Genomic DNA, 23,764 nt, shown 5'->3' with positions numbered 1-23,764 from the left:
GGACAGAGGTGGCAGCAGAGAGCACTGTGGTCAGGCTGGAAAGAACTCAACAACTTCCTCTGTAGTATACAGCAGCTGATAAGTACTGGAAGGATTAAGATTTTTACATAGAAGTAATTTACAAATCAGTTTAACTTTCTGGCAGCAGCTTATTAGAAAAAAAATAAAATAGTTTTCCGCCCGAGTACCCCTTTAAGATACACATTTGAAATGAAACATCAGACCTATGTAAATGATCGATGAAATATAGTTTTAGCCTCAGACAGTGATGTACATGTGGGTATATATTTTTTTGTATATCATCTGCTTTTGACCATCATAAGAATTGGCTAAATCACCCAACAGCGCCCACATTTTTTATAGTAGCCTGCAGGCTAAAAAGATACATACCATGTTCTGTTCATATTGCAAATTGACTTCCATGATTTGTACAGAGGACTTCAAGCGGATTATAGTAGACTGGACAGATTTGTGCCCCATGGAGCTGGTGGCAACTTGAGGATTGAGCTTTTTAACCTATAAGATGAATAAGTTGTGAAGTAAGAAAAACAAATCAATATCCACGCCCCCTCCCGTAGACTTGGCGGGGTGTGATGTCACACGGCGGCGGCGGAGTCGTGATGTCACGATCTTCCGTCCCGGTGGTCGAGATGAACTCAGCCTGAGGCCCTACAGCGGTTTCGGCAGCCGCTACAGGTGGGTGCTGCATGGTAGATCCAGGAGGTCCCCAGCAGCGGGACCCCGGCGACCTGACATCTTATCCCCTATCCTTTGGATAGGGGATAAGATGTCTAGGGGCGTAGTACCCCAGAAAGTTAAACAGATTTGTAAATTACTTCTATTAAAAAATCTTAATCCTTTCAATACTTATGAGCTTCTGAAGTTAAGGTTGTTCTTTTCTGTCTAAGTGCTCTCTGGTGACACCTGTCTCGGGAAACGCCCAGTTTTGAAGAGGTTTGCTATGGGGATTTGCTTCTAAACTGGGCGTTTCCCGAGACAGGTGTCATCAGAGAGGACTTAGACAGAAAAAAACAACTCAACTTCAGAAGCTCATAAGTACTGAAAGGATTAAGAATTTTTTTTCAGTATGAGTAATTTACAAATCTGTTTAACTTTCTGGAGCCAGTTGATATATAAAAAAAAAAGTTTTTTCCTGGAATACCCCTTTAATTTCCAAGATTTTTATTTACCCCAAAGTCACCAGAAAGATTTTTATGTTTTCATGGATACAAACACCAAACAATCCATGTGTATTCTGATCCTGAGATCAAGAGTTGCTCACTATTATTTGCTTCATTTTAATAATAATACAGTGACCCCCCCCCCCCCCCGACCTACGATGGCCCCGACATACGATCATTTCAACATACGATGGTCTCTCAGAGGCAGCATCAACATACAATGCTTTTGTATGTCGGGACCATCGCATAAACGGCTATCCGGCAGCGCAGACTGCTTCAGCTGCCACCGGATAACCGTTTACGGTGCCCCATGTGGTCCGCTGACGATCACTTACCTGTCCTCGGGGCTCCGGCGCGTCCTCTTCTGGATCCCCTGCATCGTCAACGCTCTCCATCGTCGTCATCACGTCGCTGCACACGCCGTCCCGTCATCCAATAGGAGCGGCGTGCGTAGTGACGTGATGGCGGTGACGGAGAGCGAGGATGCCGGGGAAGCAGAGGCCTTGCCGGAGCATCGGGGACACCCTAGGGACACGGCGACAGTGATGGAAGGCGACATCCAGGGCAGCGTTGACAAGCGGTGACGGTCCAGAACGGCGGGGACAGGTGAGTATAACCTCCAATACCAGTGGTCTTCAACCTGCGGACCTCCAGATGTTGCAAAACTACAACTCCCAGCATGCCCGGACAGCCAACGGCTGTCCGGGCATGCTGGGTGTTGTAGTTTTGCAACATCTGGAGGTCTGCAGGTTGTAGACCACTGTCCTATACTTTACATTGCACGGATCCCTCAACATACGATGGTTTCAACAAATGATGGTCCATTTGGAACGGATTCCCATCGTATGTTGAGGGACCACTGTATTTAACGTTGTTAATCTTTACATTACATTAGACTAAACACAGGATGCAGAATATACAACCATGAAGACACATAGGCCTGCAAAGGTGCAGTATACACATTAAGATATTTCTACTTACAGTGGTACTTTTTTTTTTAGTCAACTGGTGCCAGAAAGTTATATAGATTTGTAAATTACTTCTATATAAAAATCTTATTCCTTCCAGTACTTATCAGCTGCTGTATACTACAAAGGAAGTTCTTTTCTCATTGAATTTTTTTCCAGTCTGACCACAGTGCTCTCTACTGACACATCTGTCCATATCAGGAACTGTCCAGAGTAGAAGCAATCCCCATAGCAAACCTCTCCTGCTCTGGACAGTTCCTGGCATGGACAGAGGTGTCAGCAGAGAGCACTGTGGTCAGACAGAGAAACACAACTCAACTTCCTGTGGAGAATACAGCAGCTGATAAGTGCTGGAAGGATTAAGATTTTTAAATAGAAGTAATTTACAAATCTGTTTAACTTTCTGGCACCAGTTAATTTAAAAATAAAAAATGTTTTCCAACGGAGTACCCCTTTAACCTCTTAAGGACGCAGGGCGTATGGATACGCCCTGCATTCCGAGTCCTTAAGGACGCAGGGCGTATCCATACGCCCGTGGGAATTCCGGTCCCCACCGCTAGCCGGTTGGGGACTGGAGCCGGATGCCTGCTGAAATCATTCAGCAGGCACCCTGGCACATCGCCCAGGGAGGTCCTGAGACCCCCCCATGTTGGCGTTCGGAGAAAATCGCATGTCAATTCAGACATGCGATTTTCTCCAATTTCGGGCTGATCGGGTCTCTGGTGTCCCGATCACCCGGAAAATAGGGCTGATCGGAGCTGTCAGCAACAACCCCAATCAGCCTAAAGGATAGGAGTGAGGTCGCAAAGCTGAGATCTACTCCTATCCCCTGCCAATACTCAGAACGGAGTTCTGACCAATGGCAGCGCAGGACAGGGGGTTGCCATGGCAACCCCCCGTTCTGCCCGCCCCTGGATGTCGAGGGGCTCTGGGAAGAAGATGGAGGCCGTACCTGCAGGAGAAGATGCCTGGGGACCTGGGATCTTCGCTGGAGCCTGCAGGATCCTGATCAGGTAGGGAATCGACAGTGGGGGGGGGAATGAAAGTGAAAGGAAATCGATCTTTACTGTGACAACCACTAGGGGGGCCAAACTGCAACACCCAGCATGCCCAGAGAGCCAAAGGGTGTCTGGGCATGCTGGGAGTTGTAGTTTTACAACATCTGGAGGGTCACAGTTTGGAGACCACTGTTACAGTGGTGCCCAAACAGTAGCCCTCCAGATGTTGCCAAACTACAACTCTCAGCATGCCTCGACTGCCCAGGCATGCTGGGAGTTGTAGTTCTGTAACATCCGTCCCTTCAGATTTAGCAATTTTCATGACATTTTTTAAAATTGCTGCTCTACTTTGAAGCCCTCTAATTTTTTCAAAAAGCAAAAGTCGGTCCATTTTATGATGCCAACATAAAGTGGACATATTGAGGGGCATTTACTAAGGGGTTTAGTCATTTTTTTTCTGACTATTTTTGGCGCAAAATTGTCACAATTGCGCCTACCCTATAAATTGTGCGACTTTCCCTAGCAAGAGCTAGAAAGTCAAATTTTTTTTCCCGCTTAATTTACGCAAGTTTTCAGTTTTTACTTGCAGTGGTCAGGAATTTATTAACTGAGACAGTCGCAACGGCCGTAAAAATTTACTAAATTTACTCCAGCTCCAACATGGAGCAGGAAAAGCTACTGCCGCCCGGGCTCCGACATACTTTCTCCCCTCTACCCTCACTGCGCTACCGGGGCACTACAGTGATTTACATCCCCCTCTCACCTGCCAGCGCCACACAACTTCCATCTGTCTGCTGTTGCAAGACTACAAGTCCCAGCATGCCCTTACAGTGAGGACACGCTGGGAGTTGTAGTCTTGTATCAGCGGGAGCTGAGCGGTGCGGGCGGGAGACAAGGGGGGGGGGGGGTAGCAGGGAGGCCGTATGAGGAGCCCGGGTGGGAGACAAGAGGGGGGGGGGGTAGCGGGGGAGGGGGGGGGGCGGGGTAGCGGGGAGGCCGTATGAGGAGCCCGGGCGGCTGCACTGTAATGTCAGCCCGGGCTCCTGCCCTGAGAGCCATAGGCTTTGGCTGTCAGGGCATGCTGGGTGTTGTAGTTTTGCAACAGCTGGAGGGCCACAGTTTGCAGACCACTGGTGTGTGGTCTGTAAACTGTAGTCCTCCAGCTGTTGCAAAACTAAACAGCTGAAGGGGACCGGCGAAAACGTTCACTTACCCTTCCGAGGCTCCAGCGACGATCGCTGACGGAGATCGTCGCGCGGCAGTGTCGTGCAGCGCTGGATCCTACGGAAGCCGGTAAGTTGCCCAAGCTTCCCAACCAGGGTGCCTCCAAATGTTGCAAGACTACAACTCCCAGCATGCCTGGACACCCTTTGGCTGTCCAGGCATGCTGGGAGTTGTAGTTTTGCAACAGCTGGAGGCACCCTTGTTGGGAAACACTGGCCTAAAACAGTGTTTCCCAACCAGGGTGCCTCCAGATGTTGCAAGATTACAACTCCCAGCATGACTGGACAGCCATTGGCTGTCCAGGCATGCTGAGAGTTGTAGTTTTGCAACAGATGGAGGGCCACAGTTTGCAGACCACTGGTTTGTGGTCTGTAAACTGTAGTCCTCCAGCTGTTGCAAAACTAAACAGCTGAAGGGGACCGGCGAAGACGTTCACTTACCCTTCCGAGGCTCCAGCGACGATCGCTGTCGGAGATCGTCGCGCGGCACTGTCGCGCGGCACTGTCGTGCAGCGCTGGATCCTACGGAAGCCGGTAACATCTCCTGCACAACACAACTACAACTCCCAGCATGTCCACTGTAAGGGCATGCTGGCAGTTGTAGTCGTGCAGGGCGGGAGATGTGTGAGCAGGTGATAATAAATGTACTAACCCATTTTTTTTTCTTCTCATTTCAGATCCGTGTATCCTGTGGACTCCTTCGGATTCGGTGGACTACTTCGATGACCAGCGTTTTTCTTTGTTTGATTTTAATAAAATGGTTAACGAGGGCTTGTGGGGGAGTGTTTTTTGTAATAAAAATTTTTTAAAACCTGTTGTGTTTTTTTCTTACTTTACTAGACAGGCTTAGTAGTGGAAGCTGTCTTATAGACAGAGTCCATTACTAACCTGGGCTTAGCGTTAGCCACAAAAACAGCAAGCGCTAACCCCCTATTATTACCCCGGTACCCAACGCCACAGGGGTGCCGGGAAGAGCCGGTACCAACAGGCCTGGAGCGTCAAAAATGGCGCTCCTGGGCATAGGCGGTAACAGGCTGGCGTTATTTAGGCTGGGGAGGGCCAGTAACAATGGTCCTCGCCCACCCTGGTAACGTCAGGCTGTTACTGTTTGGTTGGTATTTGGCTGAGAATGAAAATAGGGGGGACCCTATGCATTTTTTTTTTAAATAAATAATTAAATATATTAAAAAAACGCATAGGGTCCCCCTATTTTTATTCTCAGCCAAATACCAACCAAACAGTAACAGCCTGACGTTACCAGGGTGGGCGAGGACCATTGTTACTGGCCCTCCCCAACCTAAATAACGCCAGCCTGTTACCGCCTAGGCCCAGGAGCGCCATTTTTGACTTTCCGGGCCTGTTGGTACCGGCTCTTCCCGGCACCCCTGTGGTGTTGGGTACCGGGGTAATAATTGGGGGTTAGCGCTAGCTGTTTTTGTGGCTAACGCTAAGCCCGGCTTAGTAATGGACTCAGTCTATAAGACAGCTTCCACTACTAAGCCTGTCTAGTAAAGTAAAATAAAAAAAAAACACAACAGGTTTAAAAAAAATTTTATTACAAAAAAAACACTCCCCCACAAGCCCTCGTTAACCATTTTATTAACATGAAGCAAAGAAAAACACTGGTCGTCGAAGTAGTCCACCGAATCCGAAGGAGTCCACAGGATACACCGATCTGTAGAAGAAGTAACCAAAAAAAAAGTGTAAGTACATTTAGGGAGAAAAAAACTTTGTTAAAAAAATGTAATAAACACACACACACACACACACTAAACGCCGTTTACCACTTCTGAGCCATGACTACAATTTACAGTGATCCCTCAACTTACAATGGCCTCAACATACAATAGTTTCAACATACAATGGTCTTTTCTGGACCATCGTAAGTTGAAACCAGACTCAACATACAATGCTACAGACAGTCCAGATCTGTGAAACGTGTCAATGGCTGGAAGAACCAACCAATCAAAATGGGCATTCACTGGTAAAAACCCCTGTATTACTGAAGTGTATGCACTGACTGGTGTCTGGTATTACATATTCTGTACACTTTACCTGTATCAGGGTTAGCTGCTCTTTTGGACACCAGGTGAGGGCGACTCCATTACTTGTTTGGGACATTGCCTGTACTGTACAGGACCCCTGAAGAAGCTCCTGTCCTCTACATAGACCAGTGTTTCCCAAGCAGGGTGCCCCCATCTTTTGAAAAACTACAACTCCCAGCATGCCCGGACAGCCTTTGGCTGTCCAGGCATGCTGGGAGTTATAGTTTTGCAACAGCTGGAGGCTCCCTGCTTGGGAAACACTGACATAGACAGTGATTTACAGCTCCCAGCAGATCTTTATTACTTTTATATGGAAGGATTTGCTTTATCTGTATTAGTTATCTACTTATTTTTCTTTGTCACTTTTTCCTATTTTGGATGACATTTTGGTGCCTTTAGAACCAATTACCACGTTTCCATAGAGTTATGGTCTCAACATACAATGGTTTCAACTTACAATGGTTGTCCTGGAACCAATTAATATTGTAACTTGAGGGACCACTGTAGTTATTGAATTATTTAGATGTGGTGAAAAAGCTAAAAAAAAAACTCAAAAACAAAAGATCCAGAAGGAAACCTAGCAGCCAAACCTATTCAGACAGCAGGAAAAAGGAACAGACTATTTTTTCTACTACATGAAGTAAATTTCCCACTTTTGCCTATGTGTGCCAAATTTATTAATGCCGTGCAACAATTTAGTAAATTTGTCGCACATAGTCAAAAATGAAGTAGAAAAAAACAGGGTAAAAACCAGACTACATAGTAAAAGATTAGTAAATGCCCCTCATTGTGTTTGTGAAGAAAAATAAAATGTATTTGGAATATCCATTTTCCTTACAATTAGAGAGCTTCAAAGTTAGAAAAATGCAAAATTTTCAAAATTTTCATGACATTTGGGGATTTTTCACCAAAAAAGGATGCAATTAACGCCGAAAATTTACCACCAAAATAAAGTAGAATATGTCACAAAAAAACAATCTCAGAATCAGAATATTCGGTAAAAGCGTTTTCGCGTTATCAATTTGTAAAGTGACGGTGGTCAGAATTGCGAAAAAGGGCTCAGTCCTTAAGGTGAAAAAGGGCTGCGTCCTTAAGGGGTTAAGGCTATATTTTGCATTTTTTTTGTATTTTAGATGCATTGTAACAATAAGAAATTGCTGGACTTTAAAGGGGTACTCCGGTGAAAATCTTTTTTCTTTTAAATCAACTAGTGGCAGAAAGTTAAACATATTTGTAAATGACTTCTATTAAAAAATCTTAATCCTTCCTGTACTCATTAGCTGCTGAATACTAGAGAGGAATTTATTTTCTTTTTGGAATGCTCTCTGATGACATCACGACCACAGTTCTCTCTGCTGACGTTATAATAATAATAACGCTTTATGTATTGTTGTCCTTAGTGGGATTTGAACCCAAGTCCCCAGCACTGCATGGCAGCAGTGCTAACCACTGAGCCACCATGCTGCCCTTAGCATACATCTGCTATGCATGGTTGCTAAAATGGACAGAGATGTCAGCAGAGAGCACTGGGTTTGTGATGTCATCAGTGTTCCAAAAAGAAAGGAATTTCCTTTGTAGCATTCAGCAGCTAATAAGTACTGGAAGGATTAAGATTTTTTAATAGAAGTAATTTACAAATATGTTTAACTTTCTGCCACCAGTTGATTTAAAAGAAAAAAGGTTTTCACCGGAGTACCCCTTTAAATGTAAATGCAATAGTGCCTGCATACCGTGTGGAAGAACAGACTCTCAGCTTCTCTCTGGTTGTTCTCAATGATATTTTCATACTGCTCCCGGATGTCAGACAATGCTTTGGTTAAATGTTTGGATTTGGCTGCTTCCACCTCCACACTGACTCTGGGGCCAAGTTGAATAGTCAAAGAGTTGATCTCCTGTAATAGTAGTAGATTGATTGGTTAAAAACTATAATTATTTTATAGTGTTTTTCTAATGATGAAACCTATGTTTAGCTAATAAATAAACATTCGTTGGTGAATAAAGTGTTTTTCTCTACCTTTCTGTGGCTTTTAAAGGGGTACTCCCATGGAAAACTTTTTTTTAAAATCATCTGGTGTCAGAAAGTTAAACAGATTTGTAAATCACATCTATTAAAAAAATCTTAATCCTTCCAGTACTTTTTAGGGGGTGTATACTAAAGAGAAATAAAAAAAAGAAATGCATTTCCTGTGATGTCCTGACCACAGTGCTCTCTGCTGGCCTCTGCTGTCCATTTTAGGAACTGGAGAAAATCCCCATAGCAAACATATGCTTCTCTGGACAGTTCCTAAAATGGACAGCAGAGGTCAGCAGAGAGCACTGTGGTCAAGACATCACAGCAAATGCATTTCTTTTTGGATTTCTCTTTAGTATACAGCCCCTAAAAAGTACTGGAAGGATTAAGATTCTTTAATAGAAGTGATTTACAAATCTGTTTAACTTTCTGGCACCAGTTGATTTAAAAAAAAAAGTTTTCCATGGGAGTACCCCTTTAATGCTTTCCTTCAGTGGAGCAAAATGTCTTCTCTGTTCTTTATATTGCCCCACTTTAGACTTCCTGTTCATACTGTACACTCTAGCTGGGATTTCACCCAACTCCACTCACTCACTACACCTACTGTAGCCTCCTACTTAGAGGAAGGGAGAAAGGGCTGGCTAAAATCCCAGCTTGTGTTTACAACAGGAACAGGAAGTCTATGGCAATATGTAGGATGATTACACTACACAGGAAATGGCGCAATGGAAAAAACTGTGCAGGTATTTTGCATCAGGACCAGAATGAAAGCAATAAAGACTACAGAAAGGTAGTAAAATACATTTATGTCCATTTATTAGACAAGTAAAACAAGGTTCATCATCAGAAAACCTTTAAATTATCAAATATAATATGGTTTACGCAAAAAATGTATTAATAAATAAGTAATTTCTTTAAAGGCAAAGTCATGAATGAACATGTTTTTAGATTGTGGAAGCTTTGATAAACACTTTTGGCAAACCATACACTTTGTGCTTGGTCTAGTGTAGGACCTTAAATGGCAACTCATACACTGCCCCCTCAGGCTTTGGCCATTAGGCATTTCACAGTGAATCAGTTTTGCCTGGAGTGTCCCTTTAAAGTTTTCATTTCAACTGGTGCCAGAAAGTTATACAGATTTGTAAATGTTATCTAGATATCTATTATATCTTTTATCCTAATCCTTTCAGTACTTAGCTGCTGTATGCTCCAGAGAAAGTTGTGTAGTTCTTTCCAGTATGACCACAGTGGCCACCTCTGTTCATGTCAGGAACTGTCCAGAGTAGGAGAAAATCTCCATGGCGAACCTCTCCTACTCGGGACAGTTCCTGACACAGACAGAGGTGGCAACGGAGAGCACTGTGTTCAGACTGAAAAGAACTACACAACTTTCTCTGGAACATACAGCCGCTAAGTATTGGAATGGTTAACATTTTTAAATAGACATCATTTACAAATCTGCATAACCTAGCACCAGTTGATTTAAAAATATTTTGCTTTCCAACGGAGTACCCCTTTAAGCTATAGGAAATAAAGGGGGCTCCTGATCAGATAACCCTCCAAGCTGAAATTGCCTAAAAGGACCAACACTTTTAATATAAATAATACAATCTGTAATAAGGACCATTGTTTTAGCTACGTAATTTATACATCACCTGCTCACTTTTCTTCTTCATCTTCAATAGCTCTTGTTCAAGGATTTCGACCTCAGATTCCAGTTTACCTGTTTCATCTTTACACTCTTCCCCAATGCGGTGCAGAGTCTTCACATCGGCCTCAATATTATGTCTCACATTATGCTCCATCTCATACCTTCAAAGACATTTACAGTTAAGGTAAAGACAGTAGGATTATATCATTCATGTTAAAGGGGTACTCCGGCGCTAAGAAATCTTATCCCCTATCCAATGGATAGGGGACAAGATGACTGATCGCGGGGGTCCCGCCGCTGGGGACCCCTGTGATCTTCTACGCCGCACCCCGTTAGAATCAGCCCCCGGAGCGTGCTCGCTCCGGGTCTGATTACTAGCGATCACGGGCACGGAGCATAGTAACGTCACTGCTCCGCCCCCGTGTGATGTCACTCTCCGCCCCCTCGGGGTGCGGCGTAGAAGATCACAGGGGTCCCCAGCGGCGGGACCCCCGCGATCAGTCATCTTATCCCCTATCCATTGGATAGGGGATAAGATGTCTTAGCGCCGGAGTACCCCTTTAAATACATAGCACTGTATCCTATGGAATGCAGGTACTCAAATGTTTATTTCATTTAGATCAACATTTCATTTGCATGTTGGTTTATAGAAGGGAGTCTCTTTTAAGACTTCCCTCAATTTACCAGAGAGCAACTAAAAATAGTATCCTTCACTCTGATGGACTCTGTGGAGGGCTAGGCACTGTGGAGGACTCATCATGTAATGTCTAATTTGTCCTCGGGGGGTGCTGCAAGGAAATTAAAGTGGTACTCTGCTCCTATCTCCCTGCTGCACCTGGCGTTCGTTTAGAGCGACGGGTGCAGTGTCGGAGGCTCGTGACGTCACGACCACACACCCTCAATGCAAGTCTATGGGAGGGGGCGTGACAGCTGTCACACCCCTCCCATAGACTTACATTGAGGGGGCGTGACCGTGATGTCATGAGACTCGGCCCCGCATTGCCAGTCACCCGGCAAGGAGTAAAGTTCGTGCACTGGATGTCTTGGGTGCCGCAGCCGCAATTGCGCGGTCCCCAGTAATAATGGATGAATTGGTCTGCAACAAATCATATCAATTCTGAATTTTACAATATTTTTTTATGAATTTGAATTTGATTTGTATGTGATTTGCTTCCCGTTTCACCAAGTGGCCAGGCTAATGCTGTATGTCTGGCTGCTCAGCAGTAGAAACTTGCTGTGAATACATGGACTACCTGTGCATCTTCTTATGAACCCTATAGTAACCATTAGAGTGCTGTAGGGTTTTTCTTCCGCTGGGGACCCCTGTGATCTTCCACGCCGCACCCTGGGGACCCCTGTGATCTTCCACGCCGCTGGGGACCCCTGTGATCTTCCACGCCGCACCCCGTTTGAATCAGCCCCCGGAGCGTGCTCGCTCTGGGTCTGATTACTAGCGATCACGGGGACGGAGCATAGTAACGTCACTGCTCCGCCCCCGTGTGATGTCACGCTCCGCCCCCTCAATGCAAGCCATAGGCTTGCATTGAGGGGGCGGAGCGTGACGTCACACGGGGGCAGAGCAGTGACATCACAATGCTCCGTCCCCGTGATCGTTAGTAATCAGTTCCGGAGCGAGCACGTCCCCTTGTGATCACTAAATGGTCACTATAGAGTTCACAAGAAGATGGTGGTCAAGGCCTGCCTGGAGTGAGGAGTGATTAATATATTCACAATGTCCCACAAAAGGCTCTAGCTTCCCTGTTATTTTTAATAGGAGTTCCTGTTCCTCTATAGTAAGCAGCAAAGCCCTGTGAAATGCTGCTTACTGTATTCACTAAGCAAGGGGCATACAGCATAAGCCTCCTGCTCAGTAAGTAGTTTCCATAAGCCCTAGAGTAGGGGACCAGGAAAGCTTTGCAGAAAGTCAGCGGTGGGCTTTCTACCAACGGTTACTGTATGGCCCACTGAAGTGTGGATGCTCTGCATTAGCACTTAACTTCTTACAGTCCAGGCTGTAAGGAAAACAAATCTCAGGTTATTTGTTCATTTTTATTAATAAGCATAGCAAGATTTCTTGGCAAATACTCTGCCTAATCCACTGCTTAGGGTAGTTTAGGTGCCCCCTGCCCTTTCCTGAAAAGTCCAAAATAATCATGAGGATCAGCAGTACTTTATAGCGCACGCAAGCCTATGGATGTTGTCCTGTCCTCCGCTGTATGTGCCATTGATAATGCTCATGTATTTTTACTGTAATATGTAACAGTGTAACTTAACTTTGTTGCTTCTACTTACTCTTTGTTGCTTTTACTTACTTTTTATTAAAGTCATCAAAAGCCGTTCTAGCATTGTTGATTTGTAAGACAATGGCGGCATTTCCTGTGATTTTTGATGAGATCTACAAGACATAGAGATAACCACAATAATAAAGTTTTATACATGTTATGAACATGTTTTATTTTATGTCACAATACAATGACTTCACAGGATGCGGCAGTATCCGAATGGTGCTGTCATGACCGACTGGGGGACAGGCAGAGTGAGCCCTAAACTGACCCTAAAAACACTCTCCCTGCCTACTTGCCCATTCATCTTAAGCAATGGATCAACAACTTGGAGCCGGTCCCTGCCTGTGCTAAAGTGCAGTGGCGTAAAAACAAATATACATAGTCAGTCACAGGCCAAAAATAGAAACGGAAAACTACTAGACAACCAGATATACCAGACAGTATAGAAATACTAACAGGGCAGAATAAAAACAGGCAAACTAATCAGGAACATAGGACACTGTGCACAAACAGATACATGTACAAAGGACAAAGATAACATTAACCAAACAGGATATAAATATAGAACACTGTTCACACTGGACACAGATAACCAGCAAACAGATTAGATCCAGAACACAAGACTGGGAAATGGATGAGTCAGCATAGAACCAACAGGAATAAAAACTCAATCCCCCAGAAAACCTCCAGAAAACACAGGAATATCTTGATACTAGAACTCCATCTCCCAGAGCCCACCATGGAGCACGGAGATATCTTGTACTAAATCTCAATTCCCCAGGGTCCCATTAAAAGGTAACAGGGATGTCTTGTTACAAAAACTCAGAAAGCCGATACTGTTTGAACAGCAACTAGCAGAACGGAAATAGTATCCTAAAAACTGATTAATGAAACACAGACTAAAATCTACTAAAGACTAATTAACCATGGCTAAAAACTCAGATCAAATAAGATAAATACAAGGTAAATGCTCAAGCAGACATAGTAGCATTATTGCACAAACAGACAAAGAGTATTGCACTAACAGACATGGTAGAATTGCACTCAATAACCAGCACTGAATGCAGGAGAAGTTTGGCTTAAAATAGACACACCCGAGTTATCATTCGTCCAGAGCATTAACCATTCCCTATCCAGGGAGAATAGAAAACTGCTCTGAACATCCTAGTGTGTGAATACACACCTAAACAGAAAAATACAAAAACAAATAAATGGACATCACAGGTGCTGACTAGGACAGGCACAAGAGATGAGGTAAGGAACGTTTTAATGAATAAAATGCAACGCGTTTCATCGCACTTGCACGGTTTCATCAGGCCTGATGAAACCATGCAAGTACAGTAAAATGCATTGCATTTTATTCGTTAAATTGTTCCTTACCTCATCTCTTGTGCCTGTCCTAGTTAGCACCTGTGATGTCCGTTTATTTGTTTTTGTATTTTTCTGTTTAGGTGTGTATTCACACACTAGGGTGTTCAGAGCAGTTTTCTATTCTCCCTGGATAGGGAATGGTTAATTCTCTGGTTAGCTCCATTTGGATCCTGCCGCATCCTGTGAAGTTTTTGTATTGTATTGTTCATTCGGCTAGGAAGGCTGCAGATGGGACCGTGTTTCTCACTGACGCTGATCATTGTTGTGAGCCCACACAACCCCGTGGCAAGAACCCAAACCACTTAGTTTGTGGATTACAAATGCTGTTTTAAGTGTAGTGGAGCGTATTGTACTCCCCTAATAAGTGCATACCACGTACGTACATCTAAGTGGTGCACCATTTTGTTTCTTTTAAAGTTTTAGGGCCTAGTTACTGTGAAAGGCCAGCCAAAAGTACACACCTGCTGCTGTTCCACACAAATGCTGTTTTAAGCATAGTGGAGCATATTGTCCCCTCCTTATATACACACTAAGTTTGTCAGGCAGAGAAGTGCCAGGACGTGCACAAAGGAGTGGCAGAGGCCTAAATTCATCAGGTGCAGGCAGAGGTCGAAGCAGACTAGGAGCGAGAGGCAGAATATGTTACTGCGAGATGTCAAGCTCCTGGTATCAGCTAGCGGTCGTGTCTTGACCAGCAACCCATCTGCCCTCATCAATTGGTTAACTCGGTCATCCACATCATCACAAGTGACATCTGACACCCTCAGTCAACAGTCGATGGGTTCCTTAGATACAACCTTCAGTTGGCACTACCCAGGAGCAGTCCCTGTCCTCCCATTGTCTCTGTCCTATGCTTTTCCCTACCCCACAGAAGTATCGTATACTGTGGGTTCAGCTCCACTATTAAGTGAGGACGATCTAGAGAACAGTCAGCAGCTACTTCCCAGCCAAGAAGTTGAAGAGACATGCGCCGCTTCCTCCGCTAGGTGGGCAAGTAGTGATGAGGAGAGTAGCTTGGGAGGTGGCGTTGCTAGCATTCAGGCTCCTGAAGCAGACCTGGGGAGGACATCAGTGATGTGCAGACACAACTCGATGATGATGAAGCTGATCGCACTTGGGAGTAGAGTGCAGAAGGGGCTTCATCCTCATCAGGAGAAAAGGGTTGCAGGTTGCCAGTGAGGCAGCAGCTGAGCCAGCAAGGTGGTAGCATGGTTGGCAGTCAGCATAGTGGCAGAAATGGGAAGCCAAACATGCCCAGAGTAGACCACCTGCTTCGCGGTAGCCTACCTTCCCGGGTGGTGGTGGAACAGGGGTTCCTGGAGTCGGCAGCAGTAGCAGTCAATCAGTGCGGACTGTTGGGGGGGGGGAATCAGCTACTCGGCGGTGTGGCAGTTTTTCATCAAGCATCTGGAGGATGTTAACCTGGCCAAATGCAAGATGTGTCGGCAGAAGGGGAAGCGTGGCCAGGGTCCCAATGTTGGCACCACAGCCCTGTGTCAACATATGCAGTGTTACCACAAAGCGGTGACTGTGGGACCTGTGGCTCTGATGTGGTGGGCCAGCCTGCTGCATCACCCAGTGGCACGCCACTCCCTGCTTCAGCCAGCCAAGACTCCACCACCTCAGTAGAAGGGAGCTGTGTGTCATACCCATCTTCTGTCGCTCCAGATGCTCCTGCTCCTCCTACTTTGAGTCAGTCATTCCACCAGCAATCCATCGGTGAAGCCATGTCCAAGAGACAACAGAGAAAAAGGAAGAAAACTATTTCAGCTCACCACTCTGCGATGCTATATGATCAGAAGTCCTGTATGTTGCGGAGAGCAGGGCAGGCAAACAGCGAGCCGGGTCCCGGAATAGAATGGACAAAGAGTGGGCAAAAAAGCACGGACCTCCAGCTACTCCACTTGAGAGGTGAAAAATACGTAAAACTTGACTTTTAATCCATGAGGTTAAAAACATAGGATATCCATGGACATACGACACACAAAGAAGAAGAAACCGATGCGTTTCGAGCCTAGTCTGGCTATTAGTCGTGGCACGACTAAGAGCCAGACTAGGCTCGAAACGCGTTGCGTCGCGTATCCTTCCACTCATCTATCGGCGCAGAAGTTGAATGTGCACCTGTCCAAGTTGCTAGTGCTGCAGTCCCTCCCTTTTCAAGTGGTGGACTCTGCATCTTTCAGAGAACTGATGGCTTGTGCCAAGCCGAGGTGGAGAGTCCCAAGCCTTCATTACTTTTCAAAAAAAGGCAGTCCCAGCCCTGCACAATTTTGTGGAAAAGAAGGTGGGCCAGTCCTTGAGCCTGTCGGTGTGTACCAAAGTGCACGGCAGTACCGATGTGTGGAGCTGTAACTACGGTCAGGGACAATACATGTCCTTTACGGGGGGAGTAACACTTGCCAATGCACCATACATTGTTCCCTTCCACCTTTTAGAGGTCTTTGCATCACATCAATATTTTTCAAGGAATGTGTTACTCGTCTTAAAAAGGGGGCCCCACACAGGAACCTCTCCCTATTTTCACCTAAAAACCCTGTGAAATGTTTGTAGGTGGAAATAGGGAGAGGTTCCTGTGTGGGGCCACCCTTTTTAGGGCGAGTAACACATGCTAAGAAGGGAATTAATAGTGCGAGATTAGGGCCTTAAAGGGGAAGATTTTTGCCCCTACTGGTTACAATGGACCATATGTTTTTCCCTTCCACATTTTAGAGGTCTTTGCATCACATCAATACTTGGTGGTGTAGGTGGCACATTGGTGTTTTTTACACACCTTTCCTTTTGTTAAATAAAAAAAAAAAACGGGTCCTTATATTTTATCCTAAGCATATTATCAAAAGTTACCTTTTACGCAATGCATATCCTCAATACTTACTTGTGCACACTAACACTTTTAGAAAAGAGACCATTTTCTTCTGCATACCTGCCTCAGCTACTATTCTGATCCTGCTACCTCCTTGATGACAAACATCTGATGCCAAGTTCTCCTTTTTTCACCCACCTTCATCACCGGGTAATGGTATTGCCATTAACTTCTCCTTCTAGGTTAACTTCTCCTTCTAAATTGCAGCATACCAGTTGTACCTTTATTGTTTACAATAGTGTTTATTTTTAATTCTAACCCACTGCCACTATTAGGTCCCAGCATTTCTTACTCTTTTAGCCAACATCATACATGGTTCATACTGAGGCTATTGTGTAGACCAGATGGTATCCAATGTTCCACAATGTACACACCACTTTTAGGACTACAGGGCTCACACAGTCCATGAGCTGGCTGGGGAAAGTGTTTTGTGTATTACAAGACACTTTCCCCAGCCAGCTCATCCACAGCTCCTGTGTGACATAACCTGGTTCTTGTTGCACCGTACCAGTCTGGAATTCCTCCAGCTCTAGAATCCTATTAAAACTTTTGCCGACCCACACAGCTACTACCTAGACATGCTGTCACACAGCTTCCAGCCCCAACCAATGCCTCAGCAGACAAACCCAAGTCTACAGCCGGTCTCACAGGTACCTCATCACTCCACAACTGGTGCCAAACTCTCTCCTTAAATAAGCTCTCCTTTCAATCACATTGTATGCATAGAAAATTCCAAAAATTACATATTGCACGCATAACCAACAGCTGTAATAAAATGTCAAATATCAGGGGGCATACCACACATTTTTAAGTAAGGAGAAAATAATATTTAATTTTAGATCCGTGGGTAGATAGATAAAAAGATAAAAAAGATAGATAGATATGATATAGATTGATAGATAGATAGATCGATCGATCGATAGATAAATAGAAAGATCGATAGATATGAGATAGATAGATATATATGAGATAGATAGATAGATAGATATGAGATAGATAGACATGAGATAGATAGATATGAGATAGATAGATACCCATTTTATAAGGTGCTGGATGTGTCAAACCTTGCAAGCCTTGTAACTGAATGCTCAGAGGCATTTTCATAGTGTAGTGTCCGTCCCAATGAGGTCACCTTATAAGGGTGGGATGGTACATGCTATTTGATAAGTTAAGAACCTAAATTTTTCACTATAGCAATATAGCATTTCATATATTTCATATATAGATAGACATGAGATAGATAGATCGATAATAAATAGATAGATAGATATGAGATAGATAGATCGATAATAAATAGATAGATAGATAGATATGAGATCTTCTTTGGTTATATTACACATACGGGGGAGTGGCTACCTCCATGTTGGCTCCTGCACCCCACCCACCTCTATTAGATGTATATAAGGTGCCTTGGATGTTTCAGACCTTGCATGCCTGCTGTACTGTTCACACAGAGGCATATTCACAGTGTAGGGTCCGTCCCAGAATGAGGTCCCCTTACCGTGGTGGGACAGTCCACGCTATTTGGCGACAAATTTGCAAGCTAAGTACCTCAATTTCATAGTTTCATATCTTCATTTATTGCATTACAGCTGTATAGCTTTTCATGTTCTATCTATATACTCATGTTTTATCTATATACTCATGTTTCATCTATATCTTTGTGCTAGCAGTGTGCTGCTGTATTCTCCTGTTGCTGTATATTTAGCCCAGCAGCCTGCACCTGCAAGCCAGGTTTTTACAATAGTTTGGAATTAATAGTGCTGGCCAACTTATTCTTTGGTTGTATTACACATACGGGGGAGTGGCTACCTCCATGTTGGCTCCTGTACCCCACCCACCTCTATTAGGTGTATATAAGGTGCCTTGGATGTTTCAGACCTTGCATGCCTGCTGTACTGTTCACACAGAGGCATATTCACAGTGTAGGGTCCGTCCCAGAATGAGGTCACCTTACCGTGGGACGGTCCACGCTATTTGGCGACAAATTTGCAAGCTAAGTACCTCATAATTTCATAGTTTCATATCTTCATTTATTGCATTACAGCTGTATAGCTTTTCATGTTCTATCTATATACTCATGTTTTATCTATATACTCATGTTTCATCTATATCTTTGTGCTGGCAGTGTGCTGCTGTTTTCTCCTGTTGCTAGATATGAGATAGTTAGATCGATAATAAATAAATAGAGAGATAGATATAAGATAGATAGAGAGGTAGATACTCCAAAGCTTTCAATGGCAGCACAACCCAATAGAGCATAGGTGTAGTGGGTGCTGACAGTAGAATTCAGTCCAAATCACGGTCTGTCTATTCATTAAACAGCAAAGAGGTTCTGCAGCACTCCAGGATAAATTTTAATATGATTTTATTTTTCCATGAAGATACAATGTTTCACCAGTCTCACACCGGCTTTTTCAAGCATACACAGAGTTGTAAGTCCCACGTATTTCTATGGTGCAAATTTTAAATAGCGATCATGTCATCAATCAAACAATTAGTGATACATTTTAGAAAAAATACATATGCTGTACAAAAAACCATAAAAACTATCAAAGTGCATATTAATATAAATTCATATTATAGTGTATAAAGTTCCGATCGCTGAATGTAAACGTTGTACATATTGAATGTCATATTTCATTACAAACTACACCATGTGCAAACAGTGCTATATTGATTAAAAACAATAAAAAATAAGGAGGACCGCTCCACTCACCGGCTTTTTGCCGCCGTTATGGCGTCTCCACATGTTTTAGAAAGTCAGTGTTGGCTTAGCAGAATAGCCAATCGGAAGCTCAATCAATCACACCACGTGATCACAACACTTGTGCATGCGCACTAAATGCCATAGCACTCGCAGCGGCCGTATTGGTGAAGGGAACGGCACTCATCGGTCTCTATTCATAATTATTGCATATAAGTTCACTATATTACAATATGTCTACATATAAACATCTATTACATAATTGTAACAGAGACAGGACCTTAATTGTTCTCCACACTTGCTTGTATATAAAGCGGCTATTATTTTTCAATATAAAACATTATAAAGTCTACAAAATTAACTTAATCTGCTAACTCCAGGGGTGATGACAAAGTCTACATTAAGACCTTGTGGTCTTAACTAATTCAATTCATGTATCCAATAAACTTTTCATTTTTTTTTTTAGCAAACTTATTCTGTCACCTCCTCATTTAGGTATAGGTACATGGTCTAGTATCATACATCTTAAATCCTTTTCACTATGGCCTGACAAGTCTAGACGCTTCTTGCGAATACTGTACCGGGGTTGATTCAGGCGTGTTTTAGATTCGAGGGAAGTTTCCTCCACATAAATGAATTGGCAGGGACAAATAAGTACATATATGACAAAGGAGGAAACACAGTTCAAATAAAATTTGATCATGTATTCCCTCCCGTCATAGGATGATTGAAAATTGGCCCTTTTTTTTGCAGGGATATGAACCCTTGTTTGCAACTGTCTAATACTTCTGTGCCCCTCCAACCTTTTTCAGGGACACATCCGGTTTAATTAACCTGTCCCTCAAATTAGGTGGCCTCCTGTAGGACATAAGTGGTTTATTGTTAAATTCAGAAATCTTAGAGAATGAATCCTTCAAAATAGACCAATGCTTACAGACAGCAGGTACCGCCATGGGCACCTATGTGGCGCCCACTTATGCTATCGTGCTCCTGACAGACCTCGAGGACCTCGTTCATCTATGTGTCCCACCACTTCAGCCATGTGCTGGAGTGGTGGAGATACATAGATGAAGTCTTCATCATATGGACGGGCACTAATCAGCAATTACAAGATTTTTTTGAATTTTTTAATCTGATTAATACACATATCCAATTTACGTTAACAGCTTCACATCATTCTTAAAATTTTTTGGACACACTGGTCATTATTCAGGACATAAACTTTAAACTGATTTGTACATTAAACCAACCAATAAAAATTCCTGTTGGAGATACGACAGTTGAACATGCCCTAACAAAAATCATGAACAACTTTAAAAGAAGGGGTTACCCAAGGGAGTTAGTCCTACGCAGAAAAACACAAATGTCTAGGAGGGAGGAACTTTTACAACCAAAACAGAGAACTAATAATTCGAGAATTGCATTTGTTTCCACCTATAGCCACAACTCAGGGGCAGTAGCAAATATTTTGCTGTTTTGCTGTTTTGCTGTTTTGAAGGATTCATTCTCTAAGATTGTTGAATTTAACAATAAACTGCTTATGTCCTACCGGAGGCCACCTAATTTGAGGGACAGGTTGATTAAACTGGACGTGTCCCTCAAAAAGGTAGGAGGGGAACAGAAGTATTTGCCAGTTGCATACAAGGGTTCATATCATAGTAACATAGTAACATAGTTCATAAGGTTGAAAAAAGACCAGAGTCCATCAAGTTCAACCCATAACCCTAATAAGTCCCTGCAGAAACTGCGTTAACTGTACATACATGGAAAAACGCCAATTTTCAAACATCCTATGGCGGGAGGGAATACTGGATAAAATTGTATTTGAACTTGTTTCCTCCTTTGTGATATACTATATGTACTTATCTGTCCCTGCCAATTCATTTATGTGGGGGAAACTACCCTCGAATTTAAAACACGCCTGAATCAACACAGTACATTATTCGCAAGAAGCGTCTAGACTTGCCGGTGTTGAAACACTTTTCTGAGGTAGGCCATAGTGAAAAGGATTTAAGATGTATGATACTAGACCATTTGCCTATACCTAAATGAGGAGGTGACAGAATAAATTTGCTAAAAAAAATTAGAACTTTATTGGATACATGAATCAAATTCATTAAGATAACTGGGTCTTAATGTAGACTTTGTCATCACCCCTGGAGTAAGCAGATTAAGGTATTTTTGTAGACCACTTCTGAAGTTGTTTTCTACTGACCAGTTAGCACTGTATATAGAGGGTTAATGAAGTGTCCAAAAAATATCAGTATTTGACTAACATATATTTTTTCTCTTTATTTCTAGATCAAGCGGAAGAAAGAGGACACCACCACTCACCATTAATATGACTGTATTATGTAATTTATAATGTTTTATATTGAAAAATAATAGCCACATTATATACAAGCAAGTGTGGAGAACAATTAAGGTCCTGTCTCCATTACAATTATGTAATAGATGCTTTTATGTAAACATATCGTATTACAGTGACCTTATATGCAATAATTATAAATAGAGACCGATGGATGCCTTTCCCTTCACCAATATGGATGCCGCGAGCACTATGGCATTAAGTGCGCATGCGCAAGTGTTGTAAACACATGGTGTGATTGATTGAGCTTCCGATTGGCTATTCTGCTAAGCCAACACTGACTTTCTAATACATGTGGAGACGCCATAATGGCAGAGAAAAGCTGGTTAGTGGAGCGGTCCTTCTTTTTAATTGTTTTTAATCAATATAGCACTGTTTGCACATGGTGTTGTTTGTAAGGAAATATGAAATTCTATATGTACAACATTTACATTCAACGATCGTCACTTTATACACTATAATATAAATTTATGTTAATATGCACTTTGATTGTTTTTATGGATTTTTGTACAGCATATGTACTTTTTATAAAATGTATCACTAATTGTTTGATTGATGACATAATCACTATTTAGAATTTGCACCATATAAATAAGTGGCACTTACAACTCTGTGTATGCTTGAAAAAGCCGGTGTGAGATTGGTGAAACGTTGCATCTTCATGGGAAAATAAAATCACGTTTTGAATTAATACTGAAGTGCTGCAGAACCTCTTTGCTGTTTTAGAAAGAAAGATAGATAAACACAGTAGATAGATATACCTTACATACCTGTATTACATCTTTTGCTTTTACAGTACCTTATTCTGGAGCTCTCTGATATCGCTTGAGTATTGGCTTTGGTCTGTGGTTATGATAGGGGAGTTATTTCTTTGCCATTCACTAATCATCTTCTTGAGTCGTTCATTCTCCTGTTCTAGAGAACATATCTCCCCCAAATAAGAGGACAACCTGTCATTCAGAAGTCGCATTGCCCCTTTTTCATTAAGTGTAGTATGATTATTCAAAAATCCATGGCCCCCAGAAGTCTTTTTATGACTGTGAATATCTTCTCGATGGCCTTGACTTACTCTGTTCGTCTTTGGATCTCCATAACCTTTTGTAAGATCATAGGGCCCAACATGGTGCAAAGTATTTAACCTTCCATGATGAAAAATATAGGCAGCTACTTTATGGTTGACATGGGAATCTCCATAATGTGACATATGAGGTCCTCCTGGAATTGAAGAATGTGGACGTCCATGTGATTTAATTAATCCTCCATGACTTGGTCTCTGGTATCCACCATGATTGGAATAACAAGAATAACTAGGAAGATATGTGCCAACGGGATACATTTTCCTTTGGTATCCAGCAAAGAAAGAGCTGTGCGTCTTACTTTCAACCATGTCAGCTCTGTAGAAGACATCAGACAGGCTCCGTATGGGATTGAGACTAAGAAGCTTTGTGTCTGTGGGATCATTTTTATAACATGCTGACCAAGCATCAGAGAAAGTTGAGTAATCTCTACGGGCGTTTTATTAGCATCTAATTCCCTTTCAATTTTATTTCATCTCCCTTTAATTTAGAATTAATTCGTAAAATGTTTCATACAAAGAAACTAAGAATATTTTAAGTAATCTAGTAACAGGTTTCACAAGTATTGCAGTTTACTAGCATTTTCTTAAAGGGGTACTCTGCCCCTAGACATGTTATGTTGTCTGATCATGAGTGCTCGGCCAAGCCCAAATTCCTGTGTATGGAGAGATCAGGAGAGATAGCTGTGGGCTAAACAAATAGTTACAGCGAGTGAAAAAGGTATTGAACATGTCACCATTTTTTTCACTTAGATGGGTCCTCTGCTCCTAGACATCTTATACCCTATCCTAAGTTATGTGTAATAATGTAAAACCACACAGGGAAAAAGTATTGAACTCGTGAACAAAAGGTGGGGAAAAAGGTATGGAAAGCCAAGACAACAGCTCAAATCTATCAGTAATTAAAAAGCAATCCAGACCATAGTCAGTGCAACTGATGGCCTACAGAAAGACACATCTTATGATGGGTAAAAGCAAAGAGCAAAGTCTCCAGACCTTTGCAACCTAATTGTTGCAAAAC

The 23,764-nt window shown here is 42.9% G+C and overlaps 1 protein-coding gene across 1 annotated transcript in view; it reads right to left on the bottom strand.

The window, feature by feature from the left end:
- The window catches only part of LOC130296276 (keratin, type I cuticular Ha3-II-like), a 28,006-nt gene extending 4,951 nt beyond the window's left edge, over window positions 1–23,055 (bottom strand). Inside the window, exons 1-6 of the mRNA XM_056547668.1 lie at window positions 22,468–23,055; window positions 12,390–12,472; window positions 12,021–12,089; window positions 10,082–10,238; window positions 8,146–8,307; window positions 391–516 (exon numbers count right to left, since the gene is read on the bottom strand). Of these exons, the coding sequence (XP_056403643.1) occupies window positions 391–516; window positions 8,146–8,307; window positions 10,082–10,238; window positions 12,021–12,089; window positions 12,390–12,472; window positions 22,468–23,055 (1,185 nt within the window). The remainder of the gene's footprint in view (window positions 1–390; window positions 517–8,145; window positions 8,308–10,081; window positions 10,239–12,020; window positions 12,090–12,389; window positions 12,473–22,467) is intronic.
- Between the last annotated feature and the right edge of the window lie 709 nt (window positions 23,056–23,764).

Source organism: Hyla sarda, chromosome 12 (assembly GCF_029499605.1).
Source record: "Hyla sarda isolate aHylSar1 chromosome 12, aHylSar1.hap1, whole genome shotgun sequence".
NCBI lineage: Eukaryota > Metazoa > Chordata > Amphibia > Anura > Hylidae > Hyla > Hyla sarda.
The sequence above is the reverse complement of the archived record's forward strand: the minus strand, read 5'-3'. Positions and strand labels throughout refer to the sequence as shown.